This window comes from Larimichthys crocea, chromosome XIII, assembly GCF_000972845.2.
Source record: "Larimichthys crocea isolate SSNF chromosome XIII, L_crocea_2.0, whole genome shotgun sequence".
Classification (NCBI taxonomy): Eukaryota; Metazoa; Chordata; class Actinopteri; family Sciaenidae; genus Larimichthys; species Larimichthys crocea.
In genome coordinates this window covers 16,326,941-16,354,297 of record NC_040023.1, presented here as the reverse complement: position 1 = coordinate 16,354,297, position 27,357 = coordinate 16,326,941, and the positions used below count along the sequence as shown (strand labels likewise).

The 27,357-nt window shown below is 41.3% G+C and overlaps 3 protein-coding genes across 6 annotated transcripts; 1 reads left to right on the top strand and 2 right to left on the bottom strand.

Annotated features, from left to right (window-relative positions):
- Positions 1-964: 964 nt before the first annotated feature.
- Positions 965-9,021, bottom strand: si:dkey-92i15.4 (Pro-interleukin-16). Of its 4 annotated transcripts, none has more exons than XM_027286335.1 (8): positions 8,565-9,021; positions 4,772-6,658; positions 3,848-4,730; positions 3,567-3,762; positions 2,875-2,973; positions 2,545-2,788; positions 2,331-2,447; positions 965-1,583 (listed from the first exon to the last, which is right to left on the bottom strand). In XM_027286335.1, the coding sequence occupies exons 2-8, from the start codon at positions 6,315-6,317 to the stop codon at positions 1,420-1,422; spliced, it is 3,249 nt and encodes a 1,082-aa protein (XP_027142136.1). In that variant the 5' UTR covers positions 6,318-6,658; positions 8,565-9,021; the 3' UTR covers positions 965-1,419. The 4 variants fall into 4 exon arrangements, with proteins under 4 accessions (XP_027142136.1, XP_027142137.1, XP_027142138.1 ...); XM_027286336.1 differs by having other exon boundaries at positions 3,848-4,749; positions 4,791-6,658; XM_027286337.1 differs by lacking the exon at positions 8,565-9,021 and adding an exon at positions 7,704-8,540.
- Positions 9,022-9,286: 265 nt separating this feature from the next.
- ltap1 (lipid transport auxiliary protein 1) lies at positions 9,287-12,438 on the top strand. Its single transcript, XM_010750132.3, has 7 exons — positions 9,287-9,578; positions 10,304-10,405; positions 10,505-10,604; positions 10,700-10,753; positions 10,845-11,011; positions 11,224-11,282; positions 11,400-12,438. Exons 1-7 carry the CDS (start codon positions 9,516-9,518, stop codon positions 11,617-11,619), a joined length of 765 nt encoding a protein of 254 aa, XP_010748434.1. The 5' UTR covers positions 9,287-9,515; the 3' UTR covers positions 11,620-12,438.
- Positions 12,439-12,566: 128 nt separating this feature from the next.
- Positions 12,567-23,166, bottom strand: tuft1a (tuftelin 1a). The gene is made up of 12 exons (XM_027286339.1): positions 22,921-23,166; positions 17,563-17,643; positions 16,536-16,637; positions 16,361-16,447; positions 16,124-16,174; positions 15,897-15,983; positions 14,844-14,954; positions 14,459-14,682; positions 14,267-14,372; positions 14,078-14,161; positions 13,850-13,944; positions 12,567-13,586 (listed from the first exon to the last, which is right to left on the bottom strand). Exons 1-12 carry the CDS (start codon positions 22,978-22,980, stop codon positions 13,514-13,516), a joined length of 1,161 nt encoding a protein of 386 aa, XP_027142140.1. The 5' UTR covers positions 22,981-23,166; the 3' UTR covers positions 12,567-13,513.
- Positions 23,167-27,357: the final 4,191 nt, after the last annotated feature.

The window sequence follows — 27,357 nt, the reverse complement described above, 5'->3', positions numbered from 1 at the left end:
AAAAAAAAAAAAAAAATCACCTGAGAATTTGAAGATCTGTGCACTGTCCCACTTTCTCTTTCCTCTCTTTGAGCTGGTCAAACACTATTACTCATTTATTGGTGTGTCATACGTCCAGATTGGCTGATGATTTGTGTAATGTGCCTCAGCTGTTAGAGGTTGCTTATATGAACAGAGGCCATAAAAATCAGTTCATGATTGTTGACAGCACTGACAGGGGCAATAAACCACAGAAGATACAGCAGAAACATAATCTATTTCCAAGAAACCTGTTCAGGACATGTTTAGGACAAATAAGCATCTATACTCATATTTCTCATCTTCATCAAGTCATCTTTCTATGTTAAGTCCACGTGGGTAGTAACACTAGTCACACTAAATATATATTCCCCTTTCCACATGACAAATAGTATATACTCTTTATTCTCTATTTAAGAGCCATCATACCTCTAAAATTGTATGAACCACAATAATACAGCTTGGCTTTGCTTTGTGAATTTGTTTCTAATGCCAAAATGACTATTACTGGTGTGGTGAAACAACTGTTGGTCAGTGTTTGATAAGAGGCCCGTCTAATCATCAGAGAGCAAAATATCACCATAACCCCTCTCAGTGAACTCTGGACTCCTAATGGATTACATAATCTAAATAATTGCTGTGCAAGAGTGAAGATCGCTGCATCCTCACTGGTGGAAATACCTTGATTACTGATTTCTTGAGTAAAAGTGAAGTGATGGTTATCTCTCCTCAGCATAAACCTTGACATGTTGTGTGGAAACTGTAATACATCTACAGATAGTGACGTCTTATCTTATCACATCTACTTTTGAGGAGTATCACTGTTTGGTAATGTACAAAAGAAAAGATACCTTTACCCCTGTTCAGTTGTCCCCTCAGCTTTAAGATAAGATAATATCATATAACGGTATCTCCCTCTGCTGGACATAAGAATGAAAAACATCACTTTAAATTAATAAGGATTTATTAAAAAGCAATATAAAATCTGAATGCAGTTAGCTTTTATTTACAATATATTACAACATGTGTTTTCATATACAGGTGCCACATCACTAGCTTTTAACTGACTAAACTATCTGTTCCAAAAGTTGGTTGACTTGATAAATGTATGAGCCATCAGTGCACTTTAATTTTGGCTGGTAAAGAAATATCCCAGACCTTGAGGTAGATGTAATCCCGTAGTTAAAGTGAAAAAGGAGAAACACTTTTGAACTGGTTTCCAACATAATATTTCCTATAGGGCTTAGAACTGTGGTGGGCTGTAATGAATATAAAGACTGATATTAGGCCCAAATAGCTCATTTAATTCATAGTTCGTAGCCACTGTAGGCAATGCTGTGTCTCATGGATGGCTTTTAGTTTTGTGTCAATCATCAGTCACCAAAAACACCTCAGTAATCCTTATGTTTCTGGATGTTTAAGAGGGCGACGTAGCACCACTTCCACAGGACCAGGTGGCAATTTTCTGATCAAAGTCCAGGCCTCCAGACGTCTCATCCCCACTGTGCTCACACCCTCAATCTCCAGGACCTCATCACCAGGACACACCTTGTCAACAGGCCCACCTGAGGAAAGAGAATATTCAATTGGAGGCTCTATTGAACACTGTAGAAAAAGAGAGGTCAACTCGGAGCAGTCAGTAATGCAGTACGTGTGTATTTAAACATAGGACATAAATTCAGATAGGGCGGCTAAAAATATGACATGCCTGGCACACCACAGGCAAGTCAAACAAATCCTAAAGGTCACATTAGGTCTTTACAGTGAATTTCTTTGCACATTTGGTTTGGCAGTAGAATAACACATTTATTCTAACATTTTATTCAAATTACACTGACACATGTCCTCATACATTTCTGTTACTTTTGGCTTGGAGCTTCTTTGTGGTTTGGCCTCTAATTAAGGAAAATTAAGAAGAACAGTCATACATAATACACATAGATGTGTATTTCTGCCAACATGACTGTAATCATGTGCACAAATTGAGGTTCACAGACATGGTTTTCTGAGTTTCCTGCAGGGAGACCTGACCTCAATCCCGTCCAGCAGATTTGGGATGAAGTGAGAACCCAATATACATGCTTGACCTTACCGATGCTCTTGTGGCTGAATGGGAGCAAATCCCTGCAACGAGCTTCCAAAATTTTGTAGAAAGAACTACAAACAGTGGAGGCTGTCATAGTTGTCATATTATAACCTAAATGGCTGAATGTCTACATACTTCTGGCCATGTAGTGTATTCTGTGTTCAAATGGTGTTCAGATGTCCGTATTTCACTATGGAAATCTGAAATACTGAGCTTCAGTTCTCACCCTGGAAGATCTTCTGTACAGTGATTGGTCGGTTCTCCAGACTGGATCCCAAACCTCCCTCCAGGCTGAACCCCAGATCTCTGTTGTTCTTCTCCAGACACACAGACAGACGCTGACCTGAGAGAGCAGCAAAAGCAGAAAAACACAGATAAAGTTGATCTCATCTGCTGCAGATTTAATATATTTTCCGCACTCAGGTAAAGTCTCTTCTCACCTGTTTGCTGAGTCTGTGTTGGTCCAGCATTGTTTGCCTGTGCTCCCCCCTTACAGGTACTGCTAATCCCTCCCCTCCTCAAGACCACCACACCCAACTCCCGAGCCTTCGCTCTTCTAAGGACCCTCAGAGCCTCCCAGTGGACAAAGCCACACAGTGACGTGCCATTGATTGACAAGACCTGGTCCCCTTCCCTTATGGAGCCTTCCTGGGCTGCAACACCTGAGTGAAACACCTTGTGAACCTGAGAAGAAGACATCAAGAGACAAATGAAGAGACTGAGAATAACACCGGTAAATATTTTTCTAGAAAAAGCAGGTATTTCCTTACAGTGACTGGCTTGTTCTGGTCGACTCCCCCTGCCACACTGAACCCCAGTCCCACTCCCATTTCCTTATGGAGAACCACCACCTGCACATCGTCATAATCCTGCAAAGAAAGAAGGTAGAGAGAGTGAAAAAGAAGTTGTAGTTACACTTTCCCTTTAAGTGATTGTTTCTAATTTTAAAACTGAGAGTGGGGAAAATGTTTAGGATCCCGGACTATATAGATGATCCAGAGTAACCTTAGCTACTAGAATAACCTTAGGTGGAGCCTTCTTCTTTTGAGATGATTGAAAGAGATATACTTAAGAAGGTCAAGGTAGTCAGGTTCAGATGTCGCTGCCTTGCTCTCTGTATTGTATCTGCCAGATTCTGTGGTTTGTGTTTTGCATGGAGTATTTTAGTTTAGATTTGGTTTACTTCAGGTGAAAAGGAAACAATGGACAATACAAGAACAACAACGTCTGAAGTGTAAAGAATTGTATCATAAAACGTATCTACAAACTGGGCATTTCAGCCCTTCAGTGGCTTTTCAAGTGTAACAAATAGTCTGCGTCCTATTCAGTATAATACTTATATAAATATCACTAGTAGGTGTAATGCATTCCTGTTAAATCATATCTAGACACATGGCAAGTAAAGAAGAGGGGATTGAAATGAGCAGTACAACTGCTGTTATAAATCCTCAGCTATTTGTACCTTCAGGTTGTTGTCCCCAAGGCTTCTGACATCCTCTAGCAGCCTGTCGAGCTCCTCACTGGGCATCACAGACACACAGGACAGGGCCGACATTTCAGAGCTCAGCGAGGCTGACCGCCGGCCTGTAGGCTGCCACTCGTCACTGTCATTCTCCGACTCATAGTCAACTCCAGCAAAGTTACAAAGATCTGAAAGACTGCAGGGAGAAAGGTGAAAGTTTTGAGGGTAAAAAGCTGACCAACTAATCCAACCTGAATTATGATAGTATAAGCAGTACCAACCTGACACTGAAGCTTCTGCGATCTGACTGGCTCATGTTACTTGTAATAGTCACAGAGGACTCTCCGGAGTCTGAATCATAGTTTGAATCTTCATCCTTCTGTGTGCTTTCATCATCATCTTCGTAATCATCTTCATCATCATTCCAGACCTTAATCTTTGTGTTTAAGCCAGCTACCCATGCTTCCAGGTCCAACACTGGTTTCTTCTTATTTGGATAGACTGCTTTGACATCTGGAGAGATGAGGTCAGGGATGTCGCTGTGAGACGTAGTGGCGAGCGGACGAAGGAGAGGTGGGGAGTCTTGTTTTGGAGTTTTGGCTGCTTGTGTGCGGGCAGGAGTGCTTTCTGCAATGGGAGTGGTGTTTTCTGGTTGTGCAGTAGGTGAAAGAACAAGGGGTGAGAGGCTTGGAGTGTTTGTTGGAGTATAGTCTTCATCGCTAACTGGTGAAGTAACCCCAGAAGTTTTCTCCACATTGGTGGAAGTGTCACCAGAGCTGGACAGTAGTGAGGATGGTGGTCGCTTGCTTGTCTCCTCTGGGCTCGAGATTTTGGAGAAATCTGTCTCGTCTATGTAAAAGTTTCGAGCTCCTCCATTTAGCGGGATTTCCAGTGTACTCTTGAGTCTGGAATATTTATCGGAATCTTCAGCAGGCTTATTACTGCTGTCTGTTTCTTTTCTTTCATTCTCAACCAAATCATTCCCTTCTCTCTCTTTCCTTCCTAACCTTAGTCCAACCTCATCCACTGATAAAGACCTCTGTGAGCCCAGCTTCTTTTCCACTCCTGTCGCTTTCTCCTCAGTTTTCTCACCTGCCTCCCTTCCACTCTCCCACCTGTCTCTCCAACCACCTATTGCTTTTGCAGACCCACTTTTCTTCACTCCTTCGTGATCCCTGCTGAGTTGTGTTGGCACAGAATCACTCCTTCGTGATCCCTGCTGAGTTGTGTTGGCACAGAAAAGGCCCGTCTGGGCAAAATCAAAGCCTGGGATCTCTGTGTCAGAGCCTCAAACTGATTGATCTTATTTTTCACACTGGCTGCAGTGGGGACTGACAACATCTCTGGGAATTTCTTCCTCTCGGTTGTTTTAACTGTGATTTTCTGTGGGTTTAACTCAAACACATCTTCATCAGTGCTGCTACTCTTTAATGCAGTTTTTACTTTTGCTCCATAATCTGTCTCTATTCTCTGACTCAGTCTAGACGATTCTGTCAAAGAAAGCGACCCCTCTTTTTCTAAGAAAGTTTTTGGCTGTGAAGTTCCTTCTGCAGCTCTTCTAGATCTTATCTGAGCTGCTCGAGTGCACCTGCTTCTCGCTCTATCCAGAGACCTCGTGCCAATTTCCCCAAACCCTGTACTCTGGTGAACACCCCCTTCCTCTGAGTACTTGCCCTGGGTCTGTCCTTGCCACAGTCCCATTGATAATCTATCCTTGACCCTGCTTGTCCCTGGAGAAAGAGAGATCTCAGAACTGGAAGTGTCTTTTGGAGTCCAGGTGAATGATTTACTGCTTTGGACTGGACTAAGGCTGCTTTTCTCTTCAGATGAGAAACGCCTGGGGAAGGTACCCCCAGCTGCCCTCGCATATGATCTCTGCTTGAGGAAGTCTGGGGTGGAGTCCTCCGTTTGACCAAAACCAGCTGACCCGTAGAGTTTCTCTATCCGCTCCAGTATACTCTGACCTCCTTTGGACCCAATCGAAGTAGATGTCCCTCTGTCATCAGAGACTTGTCTAGAATAGGACCTAAACCTGGAGGGAAGAGAACGATCCCTACTGGTCCTGTCCAAATCCTGACTCATATGAATCGCTGTGCTCCTCTCTTTAATATCATCACTTGTACCTGCAGCCTGTATTAAAAACGACACCCTGCCCCTCGCACCTTCAACTCCTGTCCTTCTTTCATCTAAGTTTCCAGCCTCTCTTCTGATGTCCTCTCCTCGTTTGGTTGAAAACATGAACATATCAGGTCTTTTGCCCCAATCAGGACTTCTTTCCCGTGCTCTCCGATCTAAACTTTTAGTTCTACTATTTGGCACGATGTATCGCCTCGAATCTGTCCTGCCACGGCTTTCAGATGCAGGGTTACAGTTTCCACTTCTGTCAGTGCCAAACTCTGTGATTGTTTTGTCTGCTGAGCCATTCTGGTTCAGTTTAGTAGACATTTTATGGCTTATGTCCGTCTCCTCAGACTGACCTCTGACACTGCTGCGACTCCCAGTCCTGGCTTGATAACCAGTGACTGTGTGATTCTCCTCCTTTGTACCATTTGTGCCAGTGCGTGTCCCGTATCTTTCCCTTTCTCCAACTTCCTTTGTACCTTCCCTCTCCTCCTCTGAGAAACCTCTGTATTTCCTCACACCTGGCCTCCAAGTGTAGGAGGGAGAATTAGCTGAGCGGACAGTGAAGCGTGCTCCTGTCCTCTCCTTGTTGTACTCACTCGTTGAAGTAGGAAGCAAAGACAAGTCCATTGTCTGAGAGTAAACAAAGTTAATGACTGCTTGTAAAGTGCCAAATCCAAAAAAGAAAGCGGAAGAGTGAACTTGATATTTAACCGATTCCAAGTAACTGTCTCTTAGGCTGCAATCTGGAGGCAGTTTCTTTGAATGCTGCAGTTTTGAGTGTGAAACAGTTGCACAATTAGAGTCCTCTCATTAGTTTCTTGCACAGAAACAAATCCCGCGTAAAAAGTTTCTCCTTTATGGTCTAGAAGAGATGACTCCTTTGGGCTCCTCTCTTTGATTTCTTGTCGATCTGTCCCACTCAGAGTCTTCAGTTCCCAAGCTTAAGTTCAGCGAACAGCTCCCATTGCCTGCCAAGCATAAAAAAGCATAAATTTCCATCCTCAGAACGGATCGGGCTGGAATGTTGTGATATGTGGATTGTGGTCACTCTGGCTCCTCGAAATGGTCAAACAAAAAAATAGAGTGGTTGAGGACAGTGAACACCACATGTTACATAGAAGCATAAAGTGGACAGTGAATGGAGAAGATATGATAATGATAAGAGGAGGATAGGGAGCCAAACACACTGCAGAATACTCTCTGTTCTCCTAACAGTGTGTCAATGAGCCCATTCACAGAACAGTGGGACTGTTGTACACACATATCATAACGTCTGTTTACATAAGCAACATACTGATGACTGCCTGTCAGCGTCAGCTAAACCTGAACCAAAAACTGGAAAGACTGACCAAACAGCAATCCACTCAGCAAAAAACAATGCATCATAGTATCACTCACATACTGTATCACAATCAGTCTCTGTGCAGCACGTATTGGTCTCATAGAGTCAAAGAGAGACATCGATTGACTGTTAGATTGCAACAGTAGATTCAGGTGAAATGATCAGATAAACTAACTTTGATTTACATAGAGCCTGCTGAGAGAAAGATAGCATTACTGATGAACAATGGCTTATCGGGGATAACTGAGGTCACAACCATACACAAACAGGCATTGTCAGAAAGACAGCAAAACCATCTTTGATCATTGATCAAGGCAGAATTAGGATCCAATCACCTCTAGTGACACTAAATATAAAAACATTAGGCTGCTACCTTACTGTACAAATACAATATAAACAGAGTATAAGACAAGCACAGTGTATAATACCATAAAGGATTTGTGACATTGGGAGTCTCCGTGGTGCTTCCTAATGCAGGTGAGTCTGAGTGTCGGTTTACAGAAACACCTGTTCTGCTAGGTCACAAAACCTCCCATATGGGTAACCGGGGAAACACTACACAGCTTACTTTAAACTACGATTGAACAGCAAGAAAAACACAGAAATACACACATTTACTCACTCACATAACTACAGATCAGCTTAATAATCCATTCACACAAGCACCTTACCTTCTTCTTAAGAGTGACTTCTGTTCTTGTCTTAGATCACTGTGTTGACACGGGTTCATAACAAAGGCAGAGCTTGGTAATGACATCAGCTCCTAACTCCTCTCTCTCCCTCTCTCGCTCTCTGTCTTCTTTTCTTCCCATCAGTTTTGCATGATGGACTGTGTACAGTGACGCAAACCTGCCACACTGGTTTATCCTCTCGTCCTCTCTCTTATTCTTTCTCTCTCTATGTGTCAGTCTGTCTTTCTCTCTCCTCCCCCTCCCATTGTTATTTTCTCCCTCTTTTCCTCATCTCACAGGGTAGCATTCCTGACTACACACACCACGCTTACATACACGCCCTACAGATTATTCAAACTCCATCTCACATCAGAATTTTGTAGCTCAGGGGACGAGAGATACAGTTCAGATAATTGTGTGAAACGGAAAACAAGAATGACATTTCCCAGCACAGGCTTATAATATCACCCCACACCCCTCAGGCAAACCTGAGTCTAATCATCCGGCTTGAGCAGGTATCAAAATACATAATAACAGAGCACCTTTAATTGGGACCAGAGACCACAAAGAGCCTATAAATACCAGCAGGGATAAATATTGTTAAAAGCACACCTCTTGTATGACATATGTTGAACAAAACAGAGCTCCATTGCAGGCAGAATAGTCGAGAATGTGTGGGACTGTAATGTTGATCTGTCGAGCTGATAGGTTTTATCCATACAGAAGAAGAAGAACAAGTATTGTTTTTGGGGAGAACTGGATTCTGCAGAGTGGGAAGGTGAACAAACAGCCTTTGAATCACATTTACACAAGGAACAAGCAGACAGAGATGTTTAAAATAAAAGAAATCGCATTACTTACTGTTTTGGTTGGCGTATAGAGGCTCATGTTGAAAACTGTTGCTTTTTTTTGCATGCACCTGCAACTTTCTTCCGTTGAGACACAGGAAACTGTGGTTACCAAATCAGCATGCTGCAAGGCCAAATAAGGGATGTCTTAATGACTGCCTGTGACAGTCAAAAGTAAGAACAGACTGAGTCAGAAACATTAGTCGTAGGCTAAGACTTAGGATCCTAATGATCCAATCAATGATTAGCCGTACAGACAGAAAGCTGGTAGGTTGCATGGTCTTCTCAGGACAGAGATAAGTCTGTGAGTAGGGGCGAATAGCTCCAGTACGACTCCACAGACACCCACCCTTGTTCCAGACAGAAGAATGGCACTCAGTGTCTGTGTGGGATGGATGCAAATCACTGTCCTGCTCTCACAGGCTGGTTAAATTCATTCTTTAGGGTGTAGGATGTAGCACAAGTGATTGTGAGAAAGGGCAGTTTATGGTGTTTAATCAGTAGGTCACAGTGTATATAAATAGTCTGCAGTGTTCAGTGACTAAAAACAAACAACAATGTGAAAAATGGAGGAGTTTTATGGTTTGAATCTTGTTTGTTTATGTGAAGTGTTGAAGGTGGAGATGACAGAGTTTCTTTTACTCCAGTGTTTGTTTGTTTGTTTGTTTGTTTGTTTGTTTAGTGGGCGGGTCGTTGTGAGGCTACAACAGCAACGTCAACTCTGACGTCACAGTCCAGTCACGTGCCTGAACAACGCGGAAGTCAACAAAGCAGACCGGGCGGCAGCAGCAGCGACATGTAGCGCAAAACAAGAAGCACTTTACTTTTTTTAGTTCCCTGTTTTTGTTTTTCTTCCTCTGTCAGCTTAAATGAAACCGTGCGCCTTTCACAGGTCAACCGTGGACGTGTTTTAAAAGCTCCGTTTAGCTGACGTTAGATTAGTAAACACCGGCCCGGTGTGAACATGAGGATGGACTCTCTTCTGTCGAGCATCAACGTGGTGCTCGTCATGGCCTATGGCAGTCTGGTGAGTCTGTTTTCCGTCTGTAACTGTGACTATGTGGAAAGACCTCAAACTGCTACGACAGAAATAGAGTTACACAGTTATACAAAGCGTATTATTCATGATTTAGAGATCCTAACTGTCTGAACTCCTTTAAAATTCACCTTTATATAAGAGCTGAGATTACCACACCAGTACAAACATTTGTCTTTATTTTAACGACTTAACTCCAGATGATCATCACTACATCCATGTCCTGTTCCAGCCTCACAATATTACTGTAGTTTCTTTATTCCTGTTAACTAAGAAGTGATTTGAAATATGATTAAAAGTGTGCCTGTCTCAGAACAAACACAAAGTTTTGTGGTGGGTGCAGCACAGAAATGGTAAAAGCAGGCAGCAAGATACAGATCAGACCACATCCAGACCGCTTTATCTGTGTTCAAACTTGTGTCTTGTTCTTGTATCTTTTATGTTCTATATTTAAAAGTGATTTTGTGGAGGATTAGCTGCTGAACATGCTTTTGACTTGTTTTAGAGTTTCTCTTATGAAATAAACTTCCCTGGGATAAATAAATAAAGCCGTCGTTCATAAGAGTGAATTTAATAAAGTTAAGCCACTTTTTTATTATGTGTTTTGTTTTATAACTTGGTTCTGTTTATCATCCATTAGCATCCACTTGAGTATGCTTAAATCGGCTCTAAACTAAATTAAACTAAGGGCTAACAAACTCGTAACTTTCCTCTAGGTGTTTGTTTTGCTCTTCATCTTTGTCAAGAGACAAATTATGCGATTTGCCATGAAGTCACGGAGAGGACCACATGTACCACTTGGCCACAATGCGCCTAAGGTAACACACACACACACACACACACGCCATAACAAACCAGAAGTGTGGTGCGGTGTATGATATTACAGCTGCATGTTTCTTTGTGTTTGTGTGCTGTAGGAGCTGAGACAACTAATTGAAGCCAAACTGTCCCAAGTCCAGAAAATCCACTTTGAGCCTCGTCTGCTGTCCCCAGAAGATGCCCGGTTAAATCAGTCTGGTTAGAGGAGCACAAATACACACATACATGAAACTATCAGCTGTACATGAGTTGATTTTATTCCAGTGTCCGGATAAATCTGTGGTGTGTTGCAGGTTCTTATGACTACCTGTACAGGATGAAAGCACTGGATGCCATCAGGGATGCTGGTACGCTTTGCTGGTAGTTTGGATTTGTCGTCATAACAGACTATGAATTCTTCCCCAATGTCACAATACCACCTGTATTTCTTTTTAATAGATCTCCCTTTCCGTGAGCTGGGTGGGACGTCCACCGCTGTGACAGGTAAAAGACTTCGGACCTGGCTCCTGCAGCTACGAAATTCCCACTGCATGTTCCGAGACAGCCTGAGCTCCCTCGTCGACACGGTGCTCGATGGGTACAACAAAGCTCGGCATGGGGCAGAGGTCAGTGCCTCTGAGGTTTATTGTCTCATGAAATGCATCATGACGATGTAATATTGTGCTACACGGCCCCTTGTCTAAATTAATAACACGAACAGTGAGTTTTCACATGATTTCATTGTTTTGTGGCCTGCCATAAACCTTTTCTCCTATATACTGTTGTATTAATTGCTGTGTATTTATGTCTTGTCTCTGGTTTCTGTTTTTATCTGCAGGCTTTTGGTGAAGCAGAATTTTTGAAATACCAGGAGGCTCTAACTGAACTGGCCTCTGTGTGAGTAAACACAACCTTTCCCCACAATGCTCCCTCACTTTCCGCTTATGCTAATCCCAGCATGGAATGTTAATTATGCACCGGGTACAATCCGTTTCTTCCCTCAATGTTTTTTAGTGTCAAGTCTCACAGCAGCAGCGGCAGCTCTCCAAGCCAGCACCACCAGTCTGCAGCCAAAGACCTGACCAGCACCACAGAACCTGCGAGCTCCTTATCCTCCCCCACCCAAACCACCTACCTCACGTCTACAATGCAGCAGCGCAGCAAGCGGCCCAGACACTTCCTGGAGCTGAAGAACTTCAAAGATAACTACAACACACTGGACAGCTCTTTCTGAAAATCTGTTACACCCGTCCAAAAGAAAAGTCATGGATAAGGTTGTGCTGCCAGTGATTAAAAGTGCCTGTGGAGTACGACGGGTCACTGTCGCCAGGTAGTTTTGAGAGAAGTGATTAAAAACACTGCCTTCATGTACTAACAGCCTAGTTTACACTAGATTGCATATCAGACTACTGGCACAGTGCTTTTTACCTAAGTGTATCTTCTGCATATATCCTGTATTAATGCACGTATGCTATAAGAAGGTAGAAAAATGACTATGTTACTATAGTAAGGGTTGATTTGACCAAAACATAACCAGAGCCATGGAGCTATGCAACAGCATAAGACAATCAGTATTTATTACACAATGTAAATGCCTATGCAGACACGTTAACCAACTGTATTTAAACATGTTAATTAATATTTAGCATTGATGGTAGAGAAAACCTGTGTCAATGATTGCCTCACACTGAAAAAAAAACCACACTGTTTATGTCGCTTATGTTTACGTCAGGGAGTTTTTTTGAGCCTTAAATCTTTGTTACAGAAGCCATACTTGATTTACTGAATTTTTGATTTTGCTGTTTTGATATAATCATTTCTTTCAGTGCAATGTAATGTAACAGTATTCCAGTGAATTAACGCATTCTGAATGCGAGGTATTATTTCAGGGGAAGTGTCGACTCTTTTAGACGTCCACTCGTTTGTAGATGTCTGAACTGTATGTTTCATTTGGTGTTCAGGGTTCCCAGGGAGGTATTTTAATGTCTGAATAACTTTATTTTCTGCGGTGCCTAATGTACAACTTGCCATCCAAATAAAACAGTGACACATATAGTTGTATTATTGTTGTATTTTTACATGTGGTCAGTGCTATATAGTATTTTCTAGTGTGCATGGAGGCCAGCAGAGGGCACTCTCCTCATGGTAATCTACTCGAAAGCAGTCAAAGGAAGCATTGAATTCATTTTCAGTAATTTATTCAGAGAACCTCAAGCACAGATAACAAATCAGAAAGTACTTCTATCCACAGTCTGTCTAGAGGGTTTATTTAATATAAATAAATACAAAGAAGAAGGTTGTTAGCCCGAAAATAAAACATTAAATCACATTAATTATTATTATGTACAAAACAAAGTAAGTGTTTACACAATGACATGGAATTGAAATGCTTTACAAGAAATCTGTAGAAAAAAAACGACGATGTCGAATATCTTCACCACTGACATTATCATTTATCCTTCTGCTTCCTCCCAGTTTCATAGCTCTTTTTCATCAAATGGTGTTAAGCCTGAAACAGGCCACAGTCAATATTTACACAGTTAAAGCATTATATCATTCACTCAGCACGGTGACCAGAGCCACGGATGAGTGAGTACAAGGACGCAAACTTCAGATCATCTGGCTAATGCTTTTTACATTAAACTTTTAGCTTACTTAGGTATGCTTGCTACATGACATGTTTACAGACTTTATAATGTCATAACCCAGTTTGGCAAATATGCTGCACTTTGCTCCACGGTTCTGTTTTGATACAACAACGCAAATGCCATAAACTCAAAGGTTAAGAAGCGATCAAAACAAGTCAGGACGAGGAAACACCTGCACACAGTATGCAGTATTACATGTAAAACTTCAAATACAGCTGAATCAGTACGCTTAGTTTATCTACATTAAAGCTGACATACACACATTCATTCATTACGCACACACAGCGTGAGCCCCAATCAATGTGTGTATGTATGTGTGTATGTTGCCAAACATCACACAGTTTCCTTCATAAGTGTTTCTGGTTGAAATTCGTTAGTGTTGATGTAGTTGCCGTCCGGGATGCTCAGCTCTGACATCCCAGATATTTGGTTTGGTTTCAGTCTTGTGGTTCTGAGGCCTTTTCGACAACTAGTGTTGCTTCATGACCTGATCTCGATGACTTTGATGAAAGGGAGAGGTTTGTTAGACGTGGTGGATGGCTTGATCGGTTTACTGAGGGGACAAGAGGGAGAGAAATTAGTTGTTTTTTTTAATACTGAAATAGCAACAAACAAATAAAACAGAATAGGTGAATATGTGAGTGGGCTTATGTGTGCTTAAATTTACTGTATTTTGAAGCCTGTTTGCAAGCTAAAATAATTTAATCTCGATCAAAATAAACGCCATACTTGAACACATATGTCTTTATGACTTTATATGTAATTTTCAATGTTTGCATGTGGGAAAAAAATGAAGAAAAAGGGTAAATAAATTACCTGTAAACGATCTGGGGGTTGCGCTCTGATGAAAGGTGGGAATATGACCTTTGTCCTCCCAGGAAGTAGTCCATTTGGTCATGCATCTCTCGGTTCTGCACACACAGGAGGTCAGAGGTCAGTTCACCTCATACTAATTAATGTGACAACCTAACAGATACGGGTTGCATCTCATTCCTTTTCGTGTCTCTTGTGTCTCTGCAATGAAAAACAGTGAGCAGTACTCACCTCAGCCTCCAAGAAGGCCACTTTCTCCTCCAGCTCTTTGATCACGCGGTCCCTCTCCTGGATCACCATGCGTGAGTTCTGGAGCTAGAGACGAGCAAACACACAGTCAAACAGTCAGTGAACCATGCACAAATATGAACATGGAGACTATGTGTTTGCTTTAAAGATTTTCACACATGAGCGCCTCACCTGTTCAATCATGTGCCTGACTTTCCTTTGCTGGCTTTTCAGCATGTCGTCCAGATGGTGGATCTTTTCTCTGAGAATAGCCACCTCCTTCTCCAACTGCTCAGCCCTAAAAGTCCACACAGAGAATTATAACACACTGCATATGAGTTGATTTATTTCAGAATAATTTATTCTGTTTGTGTGTTAACTGACCTCTGGTCCCCGTTATGGCCCTCCTCTCTGATCTTGCGCAGTTCACGGAGTTCCTCCTCACGGTTGCGGATTGCCTCTTGCAGGGTGGCGCTCTCATGCTCCATCCCTCCCAGTAACCTCTGGAGCTCTTCTATGCGCTTGTCTTTCCTCTCGCTGGCTTCTTCTGTGGTCTTCAGCTTCTCTTCCTGGGTGCTCAGATGCTCCCTCAGCTTGCTGCCTTCAGCCTGGAAGAGAAAGGGAGAGAAAGAGGAGATGCTTTATTACTTTAGCTTGTTTAAAATGTGCGTAAAATGAAGCTTTGTTTGTTTCCTTTTTTAAATTAAGTTTTAACATCTGAAATACCTTAACAAATAATCTAACAAATAGCTCTGTATATGTTTGTTACCTGCAGTCTCTCTTTCTCCTCTTGGTGTTTCTTTTCTGCATCTTGGAGCTGTGCATATAAGCGCTTACTGACTTCCCTCAGCTTGGTTCTCTCTGCCTCTTCATCTGCTTCCTAATAGGGAAAGAGGGAAATGTTAGATGAACAGATACTGCATTGTCCCGGAGCAGCCATGTTGTAGAGTCTACATCTTCCAATCTAACCGAGAATGTGTGATTGACCTTGAAAAAGGCAAAATCTTCATTCCACCTGACTAAGCTTGAGCAGTTTTCAAGGCTGTAATTGCTGCCTGAGGTGAATGTGCTAAGGATGTGAGCACTTAATCAAACAAGTCAAACAACTCATTTGGATCACTGTGTAGAGATCTGTTTCTTCAATAGATAGATAGATAGTTTTATGATTATGTAATATAAAGCCTTGTTTTCGTTTCGATGAGGCTCAGTGGGTTTGGCTGTCATAAACAAAGCAGGCGTGTCAGTGTGCGTCACTGAACCAACACTTCTGTCAGTAAGCCATAGCGTGACTCAAATGCTATAATTGGTGCAAAACAATTCAACTGAATACAGTGTGGTTGTATTTGTGCAAAACATTGCTGACAGGCAGATGGTATGAGTTGCTAAAACAAAACTATTAAAGAAGAGGTATCTGAGGAATGCTGGGAACAATGAGGAGGGCCTGAATACAAGAACACATGCGGGGAGAGGAACAGTGTGTGCTGGAACAGCTCAATCTCTCACACATTTTCACCCCACCCCAGGGTGCTATAAATGTTTTTAACTCTCTCAGTGTCATTCTAATCCTTTCTTTTCCTCTCTGTTTAACTTTACACCTCCCACCTGTGTGCTTCTGGGAGGTTATCATTTTACACGCATCACACAGTGAGACACAATGTCCAGAGCAAAACACAGACGGTAGACTGCGGCGATGAAATGCATATGAGATTTGATACATGCATTAAGCATGATCTTATGTGCATGAGATTCGATATGTGCATTACCTCAGCATACTTAAAAGACACATATCATGTATACATACACAACATGAGAAACTGCTCACCTGTGCATCAGTTTTGGCTCCTCCCTTGGGTGCAGACGAGGTGCTCTTTTTAAAGGGACTGCTCACCTTCCACCCGCTTGTGAGCGTCTGTAAAGAGAAAAGTAAGAAGTCAGCGAGGAAAGAGTGAAAGATGGAGATGAGAGAGGTGGAGGAAATGCCATTGAGCATACAGGATGGGAGGTTAACAATGGTGAGGCCGCAACAAAGCAGCTCAAAAATAAACCTACGTTGTTTTTGGCTGCCATCTGCTCCCTTAGTGTCTTCAGGCAATACCTCACCTACACAAAGATACAGACATGTTACTGAGATATATTCTTTATAATGTTTCAACACACGTGTGTGTGATTAACAAGGTTTTTTTTGTCAACAAAGGGAAAACAAGTCTGAGACATACGCAGGCAGAGAGTGAGGAGGAATTTGCATGATGCAAACATGCAACAGTCGGAGCGTATACAGAGACTGACCTCCTGTATCTGTGAAACTTCATCTGACAGCATCTTCAGGCTCTCCTGGTGTTTCTGCTGCTCTTGTTTGCGTGCCTCTAAATAAACCTGAAACAGGAAAAGAGACATGTCTGTTAAACATCAACACCACACTCAATCACCATTTATTAAATTATAACCAGTGTGCCACACCAACCTTGATAACCTCCACTTGCTCCTCTTTAGATTTGACCGGTTCAGGGCTTAGGTATGTCCTGTCGCTGGCTGGCTGCACCAGTGCAAAGGCACGTCCAATTGGCTGAAGATTAGAGAGCAGAGGAGTTAACAATGCTGCGTGCAATGTGTTGAATAAGCATGGGTGGGTAGATGTGATACATTTCCAAACGTCATACGCAAATGTGAACGTGAGTGAAGTCACTATGTTGGAGGAGAGGCTGTTTTCTGAACAGTATTGCAAAACATGATGAAACTGCCATCGGGAACATCTGATGCAATAAAATTATTGCAAAGCGAGAGAATATATCATTTTTCAACATTTTCAACACTGTGTGTGTGTGACTAACATACGTCTCTATAATTAGAAGGCAGAAACATTTCACTATAATGACTATGGAGGCTGACCCATAAACATCTGGTGTTTCTTTGGAAGTCAGACTTGGTCAAAACCATGAGCAGAGAGAGAGAGAGGAAGAGACACACAGTAGTAGGTGGGGAGATGTTATGCAACTCTGCTGCTTTGGTGGTCCGTTTTTCTTTTTTCCCCCCTGTAACTTCGCCACTGTTTTTTTTTCTGAACAATGGTTGTCTTGAGACATTTTGAGTGCACTTGTGTGGGAACCATACTAATCAAAAGCTGATGGTGGTTATGGCATATTTACAAGAGGTTTGTTTCCCTGTGCAGTTTGTGTGTAGGAATGCGCTGCGATACGTGTGTGTGTATTGAAGCTCTGAGCTAATTCCTCAGGGTCATTGAGATGATTAACTAGCTGAACTTTCAGATCCAAATATGGCTGGAATGATATGGCACACCTTCGTCTCTAAATGAGATACCGCTGAGATCGCAGCCTGTTCTCACTCATATCTTACAACAAAACTCAATTTTAAACCTTGAACCGTCCAACATCTTTTCATCAATACTCTCCTATATCTCCTACTCCCATGACTCTTCTCCACACTTGTCTTACAGTTCAGATTAAAAGTTATCAGGTGCTTGAAGTTCTTACCTTGTCCCTGTGCTGCTCTGTGGTCCGAGCTGGCTGGTTCTGGTTGCTCTGCAGTGTGAGCCGCAGTCGCCTGCACCCCTCCTGGAAAATGGCAATGAAGAAAGGAGACGGTGAAGCGCATCCACAAAGAAACCGTTATGTGATGGGGAGGCTGATTGAGGGCTATTTTGAGGTAGGAGAGGGGAAGAAAGAGGAGGAGAGACTGAGTCATACTCACTGAATGAAGCAGAAAAGGAGGGAGAGAGTGGGGAGTAACCAGTGAGAGAGAGGGGTACGAGCGTCAGAGCGAAAGAAAAAGTTTTTCACAGCTGCACAGAGACAGATTGTTTGATTTAAATTGTGTGCTATGGACGTCAGAGGGACTTTAGGCGGAAACTCTCCAGGCGCTCACAGCCAATTGGAAGCAGTGGCAGGATTTCTGGGAAAGTGGGCCGAAACTGTAATGTCAAGCAAGACGGAACATTTCCATGGCAACAAAACCTCTCAGTAGTCATAAACTATCTGGCACGCTAACAATCTGAGAGGGAGGACACAAAACCAAGCACAGATGCTCTTTTTAAAAAGCAAAAACACACACAATCTTACCAAAAACACACACAATCTTCCCAAAAACACACACAATCTTCCAAAAACACACACAATCTTCCCAAAAACACACACAATCTTCCCAAAAACACACACAATCTTCCTACGTCTTCCAGTCACAGGAGTGAAATTATTTTAACAGGAAAAGCCTCGGCCAGGACGTGACTGGGTGTGTGTGTGTGTGTGTCCCCGCACAGGGAACCCCCTCGTAAGTGATACCCAGTGAGTGTGTGCGTGCAAGCGTAAATATGCGGATGTGAGGGAGGAGGTCAGAGACATTATATAACTCACTCCAGCCAATACATCTCGTCCTGTTTACTTTCCCATGTGTGATTACTGTATCCTCCTGGTGCCTAAACTCATATCTGCTCTGAGACGAAGAAGAATGACAGCAATGTTATCCTGTGGTTAGATATTATAAACAAAAACACATGCACGCATGCAACCAGTTACCAGTGTGTGTGTATCATCGTATCTTTGTGTATTTGTCTATTTAACCGTTGGTAAAGCAAATTTACCTTTTTTTTAATTTTCATTGTTTTGAAAAATGAGCCTGAAGGCTTCAAGTGACTTGTCAAATGCTGACATTTCTGGGTTCCAGTTGTGAGGATTGTCTGCTTGTCTTCGTCTTTTATAAGAGAAAACTGAATAGCTTCAGGTTTTTGACTGTTGTTTGAACAAAAGATTCAAACATGTTAGAAACTATAATTGACTTTTTTTTCGGACATATCGTTGACTAAATGATTAATTGAGAAAATATTCGACACATTGACAGATAATGAAAAACGTCATTGTTAATTGCAGCCCCATTTTTGTTTGCTCATTTTATCTACTGTGTCTCTCCTTTCTATAGAAGCAGCCCTGATAACAGCCAGACAGGGGAAATGAAGTGGGTTGCGTTGCGTAAAGCTGTGATAAAGAGTGGCGAGAGGAGAGAAGAAAAACCATGTGTTTCCAAGGCATTTATGATTGTCTGGTTATCAGGAAGTGCAGTAACAGAGGTGAAAGGAGAGTGGGACAAAAGGCTGAAGAAAGAGCGTACAGTGGCAACAAGAAAAGTCAGAGGAAATGGGCCTAATAGTAAGGGTGGGGGTCCAACTACGACAAACAAAACTGAAAGCAAAAAAAAATCCCCTCCTGTTCAACATGCTTTCCTATCAGATTACAAGAACCTGAAAGCTCTAACAGGACACAGCGATTAAGGGGGGAAAGGGGAACAGTGAGAGGGTTGTTAAGAAGGAATCCACCATTATAGAATTTCTCTGGCCCGTCATAGACAACCAAACAAAGCCTCAGCTAATCCTCGCTCTGCCATCCACTATTTACACGCTAGCCTGTCTGCTTGCTTTCCTTTTAAATCCAGGCACACACAAAAATGCCGCCTCTACCACCTTCAAAGACAACCTGTAATACTAGACTTCCCGGGAACATAGACAAAGGGTGCAGTTGGATGTGCTCATGGACGGTGACAAATACATGCAGACGTACACAGCCTCACACACGAGGGAAAATACGCACACAGAGACACACACAAGTACACACTGCCTTTATAACAAGGCAGAAACCTGAAACGCAAAGGACGCAAACACACACAGCATCCACACTGCTGGGTGCACCGACAATGGGCACAAAAGATCATGGGGTACGGCCAGGCTGAAAGGCTTAGAGGCTATGGGGACGCTTTTGTTTTGGACTTTGGCATCAGGAGACCTGTAAATCATCCGAGTTAAATTAGCTGAGAAGTGACTACCAGGCTGGGAATGTGGCTGACAAACAGAAAAACAAAATGTCCTTCAGAGCCACTTTGAAAAGGCATAAAACTGCTCAGATGTCAGAAGGTATCATAGCAATAAGTCATAAAACATCCCCATGTGCCTACGGGTTTTGTACCTTCCTAATGTGTGCGTTTGTGTGTTGGTGTCATCAACTATTAAATCACTCTCTCTGTCTCGTGTCTCCCTTCCTGTACCTGCTGCAGGGTGTTGTAAACCTCAGCAGTCTGATGCGACAGCTGTGAGCCGACTGTGGCCAGTGCTGCAGGTATCCTTTCACCTGTTTCAATACAATACCTGAAATTTAATACTTACTTATATAATGAAATATTTTTTTTCCTCCTGTGTTTAAAGTTGTCTTAACGTACAATAAGCAACTGTACATGAACTTGATAAAACACATCTTCAACTTCAACGTGACTAAGATCAGGAAATACGTTTTTCAATCGAAGTGTAAGTAAACAAGATTAAGAATCAGAGCTTTTAATGCTGGCCCCAATATCCAATTTTAACAGGTGCTAGTTTTATTGCTTATAAGCTACAACATTTTGATAATGTGTAACATATCACATATTTTTTAAGCAACTATGCCAACCTTTTGCAGGTTACAGTCTCTTAAATATGAAGAATTCCTGCTTTTCTTGGTAATGTACGATAGTTAATCAAATATCTTTGGACGTTTTGGATGCGTGGTTGAATAAAAGAAGCAGTCTGAAGACATGACTTTGGGCTTAAAATAAATTAAAATGAATGATTAATCATTCATTTTAATTTAAGTCAAATAGTAGCAGATTAATCAATAATGAAAATAATTGTGAAAGTCTTTTAGTAGTTCCCAGGGTATTGTGGAGTGTATTTGGCTGTCAAACTCTGCCCTTCAGTCAGTCAACAGGCTATACATACTAAAGAGTTTAAGTTTATATAAATAGATTTTTAAAAGGGAACAGAAAAGCTGAGGTGTGAAGTGTTTGTAAAGGGTTTGTGTGTGTGTGTTTTACCATCATGTGAGAACCTGAACGCTGACAGTAAACTTTTAGTCCAGGACAAGGATCTGAGTCATAAAGTGAGAGCTGTCATCACTCAGCAAGAAGGCTCGAACACTTTTACAGTCTGAATAATAATCACATAATATATTTTTCCTGCGCTACGTGTAAGCCAGGTGTGCTCTGTAATGTTCCAGTCAATCCTCTTCATACCATAGACCATGCATTAACACGTCATTATTGGCTCATTCCTGGCCAGTATCGTCAGACACTCCTGACTGAGATGGTGACCGAGGATGAGGCAAGACAGCGGGAATGTGTTAAGTCAGACCATGCGGGGAAACTAAACGTCTGGAGGGATAAATGTGGCATTATTTAAAAAAGTGCACTCGTGGACAAAAAAAAAATCTTCTCGGCACACTGAGATTTTAGGGAGGAGTCATTGTGCCACAAGTTTCAAATTATTTTCCAATAATAGCTGAAGAATCTGAATTTCGGTCACTATTAGAAACATTTTGTTTCAAAGCTGGGTCTGGGTGTTCCTGTTGGTTTTTATTCTCAACAAAACAACCACTGAAGGCCTTTCTCTGCTACATTGGACACATTCTTCCTCCTCATGTTTCCTGATAAACAATTAAGGGAGACATTTTTTGTTATAACCTTCCTGCTTGGTCATTAGGGAATGTAACGTGTGGAGGTTAAATACCTCTGGTGCTTTATTTAGTCTGACCTGAAAAACCATATCTGATATGTAAATATTGTAGGTGGGTGACTATTTGACTTTGATAAAGATGGATAGTGTTCTGTATGAAGCTGATGCAAATGTGCTATCCGTTGCATGTTAGACTGTAATGTATGATAGATTAAACGGACGCTGAGCAAACATGGAGCTTTACCGACTTTCTTTTTATTACTTCGTGACGCATTCCTCAACACAAATAATCAGTTTATTAGGTGTGAGTGGAGCTGCCCTTTGTACACTTTGACCTTGTACAGTTACACAACAGTAACTGCCATTTAGGTCTAGAACATTGACACAAATGTAAAATGCGCCTCTCAGGTTCTGCTCTAATAATACTTATTATTCTCCATAGTCACGGTAGAGACCTTTCACCATAATGATCCGCTTTACAGAATATCATTACATATGAGCAGAGTGCATCTGTCGCTGCAGGTGGGCACTGAACTCAGCAGGAGGCGGCTGCTGATAAGGTGAAAGTGTCCTCATAAACCTCAGTGCAGGTTAACAATTTGCTTTTTCAGCCGAGGTAAATGATTAAACCTTTGCTGCCGCAGACAGAGGATAACTATCTATCTACTGAACGTGACACGAGCTGAGGATCACTCATTTATCTAACAGAGTGAGCTCTGCAAATTAATGTAGTGTAATGTTTAATCCAGGTTAAGAAAAGTTTACATGAACAGGTGGTGCACAAGCTTTTACAGGTTCCTGAGCTGCCTTCACTGTCTGTCACAACTGCAAGTGTAAGCCCTTAAATGATGTGGGCAGAAGGCACCTGTGACAGGCACAGATGTTATTTGGACTAATTCTGAGCTGCTGCTCACTTTATGTGAGTGTTGGGACTTGGGGGAGGCTTTAGGAGCTAATTAAGACTTTAATTACTACAAGACCAGAGACTTAATAGTTAATACACCACTTAGAAGAAGATCACACACATAGGCAGAAACACAAAATCACACAGGGACAGTGAAGCAGTCCACACAAGTAAGAAAGATGAATGGCAAAAAGCTGTCTTTAAATTTTTTGTTTTGCTGGTTGATTTAAAAAGTTAAAATGTCACCAAAAAGGAAATAAAGGGGCAGAAATAGGCAAACTTATCATCCAATNGTCCACACAAATAAGAAAGATGAATGGCAAAAAGCTGTCTTTAACTTTTTTGTTTTGCTGGTTGATTTAAAAAGTTAAAATGTCACCAAAAAGAAATTAAAGAGGCAGAAATAGGCAAACTTATCATCCGATAAACAAAAAAATATGGAAATCATAGTTTGTAACTTACCCCATGTTCTTGATTTCTGATGTCCTCAAATGTGTACAGACTTCTTGTCACTCCGTTCATCTTCGATGGAAATATAATAAATACTCCACACAAACACAAATAGATAAATAGATAAATAAATAAATACAAGTCTAAAGCTTCTTCCCAGTGTGTGTGTGTCTCTCTCTCTCTTCACAGTAGCTGCTGCTGTTATCACTGTTCAGGCCGGTGCACAGACCTGTGTATTCATGTGTCTGCTCCCTCCTCCCTCCCTCTGTCTCAGCACATTGTTGGAACTTTTCTCATCACGTCACGGATGGGAGTGAGCAACCCGCCCACAACACGACACGAAACGGCCAAATAGGGAACTGTGGAAATGTCTGTGAGGGGAGGGGAGTGGGGCTGATGGAGCCATCTGCTGCCTGTGGTACAACAACTTGTGGAGCAATAACTCTAGAAACTTTACATCACATCATAGTGTTGTTATAGACCGAGCTGCAAAGGCTCAGAAAAGTCATTTTCAAACACTGCAAGTTGAACCATGCCTTGTTGGACTGTGTGTGTGTGTGGTGAGCTTGAGCTAAATGTTGCACCACAGTACACTGCTCAGTTTACCAATGAATTATTCATCCAATAGGTTTAACCCCTAAATGACCCTGTTTAAGAAGTGTCCCCTATTAGCTTACAAAGCAAAGGAAAAAGGAAAGCAAGGTGTTGGATTCAGAGATTTAAAAGTCCGGTGTGGAGAATTTTGTTGCATCTCGTGGTGTAATCGCTGCATTGCAATCTCCTCACATCACCCTCATATCGCCTACCTAGTGTAAAGGGGAAACAACACTTGAAAGGCACTGTCTAGAGTCAGTATTTAGTTTGTTTGTTCTGGGCTACTGTAGGAACACAGTGTTTCAACATGGCAGCCTCCGGGGAAAAGGACCTGCTCCAACTTTAGATACATTTTAAGAAACAAAAACACAACAATCCTTATTTTCTGGTGATTATACATGCATGGAATCATAGTTATGAATATTATATGCCTTATTCTGAAAATAGAGCTCCCCCAGTTTTACACACTGGACCTTTAAGGAAGTTTTTAGGCATGTTTTTATTGAGATTTTCTATTTCTAAATATGTTTTTTCCTTATGCTTATTGCCTTTATTCTTAACTCACACATTTGTATACACGTATATTTGTTCTACACAGGCATCAGCTTTCATTCATTTCCATTCCAGTATTAAAATATATTTGCACAGGCTTGGGCATTGCTCGAGATAAGTCATTCACCACAGGGAACATCATGCTACTTTGTTTTGTCAGGGTTGCCTTATTGTTGTGTAGTCAATGCAGCACAGACCTTTCAAGTTCAGTCTGTACTTTAAACCACAAGGACAATGCAAGTTAGCAAAATAAATAAATAAACGTAGCTCAATGTGCCTGAAAANTGTTGTGTAGTCAATGCAGCACAGACCTTTCAAGTTCAGTCTGTACTTTAAACCACAAGGACAATGCAAGTTAGCAAAATAAATAAATAAATGTAGCTCAATGTGCCCGAAAATTTAAGTCAAGTCAAGTTTTATTTATACAGCCCAAACTCACACATTTATCTGAAAGAGCTTAACAGGGAAACTCCTGGAAAGCCTTTAAAAGTCTCTGTTGTTTGCAAGTTTTATATTATAGGAAAATGAATGGGAACCAGTCTGAACTGGTATATAGGGAAACAACTTCACAAAAGTAAAACTCTGCAGGCTGTTTGGCGAATTGTCAACAGCAATAAAATTTTTTTTTTAAATATGTTAATCAGTGATGTGAATGTCTTCTTTGTTTACGCACTGTTAAAGTTTACGCATGATAAACAGCATATTTCCAGTTAACTGCGGTTAAACACCAAGAGTGAAATGATAAAACACGAGTAACAGAACGAGAGTATCAGTGCTGGCATTTAGCTTAGAAGTCCAGTAGCAGATGATCCAGGCCGGCACAGACTGCAAATTGGATAAAGACTTTAATGGCATTAATGGTTGTTGATGAGCAAACAACAGTTCATGGTGGCATACAAGGGATGACGTTCAACAAACATGAGCACACACAGAAGCAATGTGGATTTTTATTGAATTAATGTTTCAAGGTGACTCTTAATTATAATATGTTAGTGATCTATTGCAGGTAAGAGAATAGATCACTAACAAAGAATGCAATGAGTGGGTGTGTGTCCCACACGCACACGTCTACAAAACCAGAACACTAACAGACACATCGAAATCTTACTACAGTATGTCATCATGTGTCCCAGGTATTGAGCCATAATTGCGTGTTTACATGACATAACTCACCACACTCAGACAGGCTGATCCACAGATCAGACGGCAGACAGTTACAAGAGGTTTGTGTGTTTACATACATGCACAGATGAGGGTATATGGTGTGAGTCAGAGTCCTGCTATCCACATCTGTTCAAACTCCATCTCGTCTGATGTGACTTTAATTATCTTCTCGACACTCTTTGGTTGTGCGCACTTTGAGTTATAATTTCTTGTTGTTAACCCAAATGAGACATCTCAAGTTGAAGTGTGTTGTTAGGCCTGAAAAAATGACCAGGGTGCACTGCAGTTTTCAGAAGAATATATATATAGACTGGGATTCACAGGAAATACTGTAATTACAAAAACAAGATCCATCGGATAAAAAACAAATAACCACGGCGCCAATGAACAGATCTAATCTAGTCCTTCAGAAATCACACTGGATGTTATATAATGTTTAATTCAAGTTTGTTTGTTTTTTTAGTCCACAGAAACTGATAAAATATCTTCCATTTCACTTTAATGGGGAATGAATGTACACTTTAAATGGAAATCGCAACCGTTTGGTTGGATCATAATTAAAGAATTGTGTGGTCAGTGCCCAGAGGAACAAAAAAATGCTGAATTAAACATTTTAAATAAACAATGTAATGACAGCAATAAGGTTTCCATTGCTTTTTGTCTGAGCAGGACCATTAGAAAGTTAAAAATTCATACAGATGACCACAACAATGTTGCGGAAAAGTGACTAATTAGGAGGAGAAGCTGATAGTTTGGTTGTGTTGGAATAAATGGTCAAGGAGTCAATGTGTGGTAAATGAGTGATGCCGCTTCCTTGAAAACAGTGATTACACTATGGCTGTATGACTACAGTTATAGTGTAATCACTGTTTTAAGTTTAGCTAAATGAACCACATAGGGGAACGTTATCTTTTCATCCTTTCTGCTCCTTTAATATCATCAGAGCCCAACCTATCACTGATGACACTGAGGTCATGTCCTTTTGTATATTTTCTATGAATCTCATCACCCTGGAAGGGAAGTGTTTACATGTTACAGTTAAAAACCTTCAATCTTTTAATGCTGATTCTGATATTTTTTAGACTTTTGGGTTTTTAATGTGACAAAATCTTCCACCAGAACCCGAATTCCTGCCAGTACAGAGTGTTTTGAAATGTATATAGGTGAATAAAACAGGTCACAGCAGATGGCTGCAGACCATGAGCCAAGCCTCTTGCTATTGTCACCAAGAGCTTGTTCATGGTGGGAATTGTTGAATCTCTGTAAATAATATAATAAAGGGGTAGAGTTTTGAGCTGCTCTATATGGAAAGTGTCATGAGATAACTTCTGTTATGATTCGGTGCTATATAAATGACACTGAATTGAATATAAAAAGCCAATTATTTTAAAGTTTTTCACGTTGTCATGACTTCAGCATCTCAAAAATCCTGGCCACAGCCCTGACTATCATGCGCTGTTGAATTCAAGGCTATTTATAGAACAAACGTATTAAAAGTTGTCAGTCTCTCCCACATTACTTATAGTTTCCTTTGTGTTGTGTTAATCAATGTAGAACAATTAAAACACATTTGTCATTGTATCTGAGCTACTGCAATTCCAAACCTTAATAACTTGTCTTTCCACATGTGAAACCCCCAGAGGCATACGGAAATATTTATACAGTAGGGCTGCGTGCTTTACAACAACCATATGTAATAGCAAAAACAACATGATTTCAAAACACAACACACCCAGTTCTTGGTAAATCGGCTCTCAGGTTAAAAGTTGTGCCTGGAATGATATGGAAACCCAATTCCACCCATGGAAAATATGTTCATCCACATTTTAACGTCTAGCAAAACAAGTACCACACAACATGTTGCTACTGTACAGGTTTGGTTACAGTACATGGGAGGTGTAGTATCATGGATGGTGGATCAGGTTCTACAGCAAATATGAAAGATTCCACTTCATGCCAACAAGATCCAAGTGAACAAGTTCAATTCCCGGTAACCAGGAGATTAAAAGAGTCTTTTTTTTTCAGGTCTTTTGTAGATCAATAACACAAAAGCACCACAGGAGGTTTTTTAAGTTTGTCAAAATCAGCAAGAGACCTGCGCACTTCTGGGGCACAGACGCCACTGTGGTGTGTCAAAAT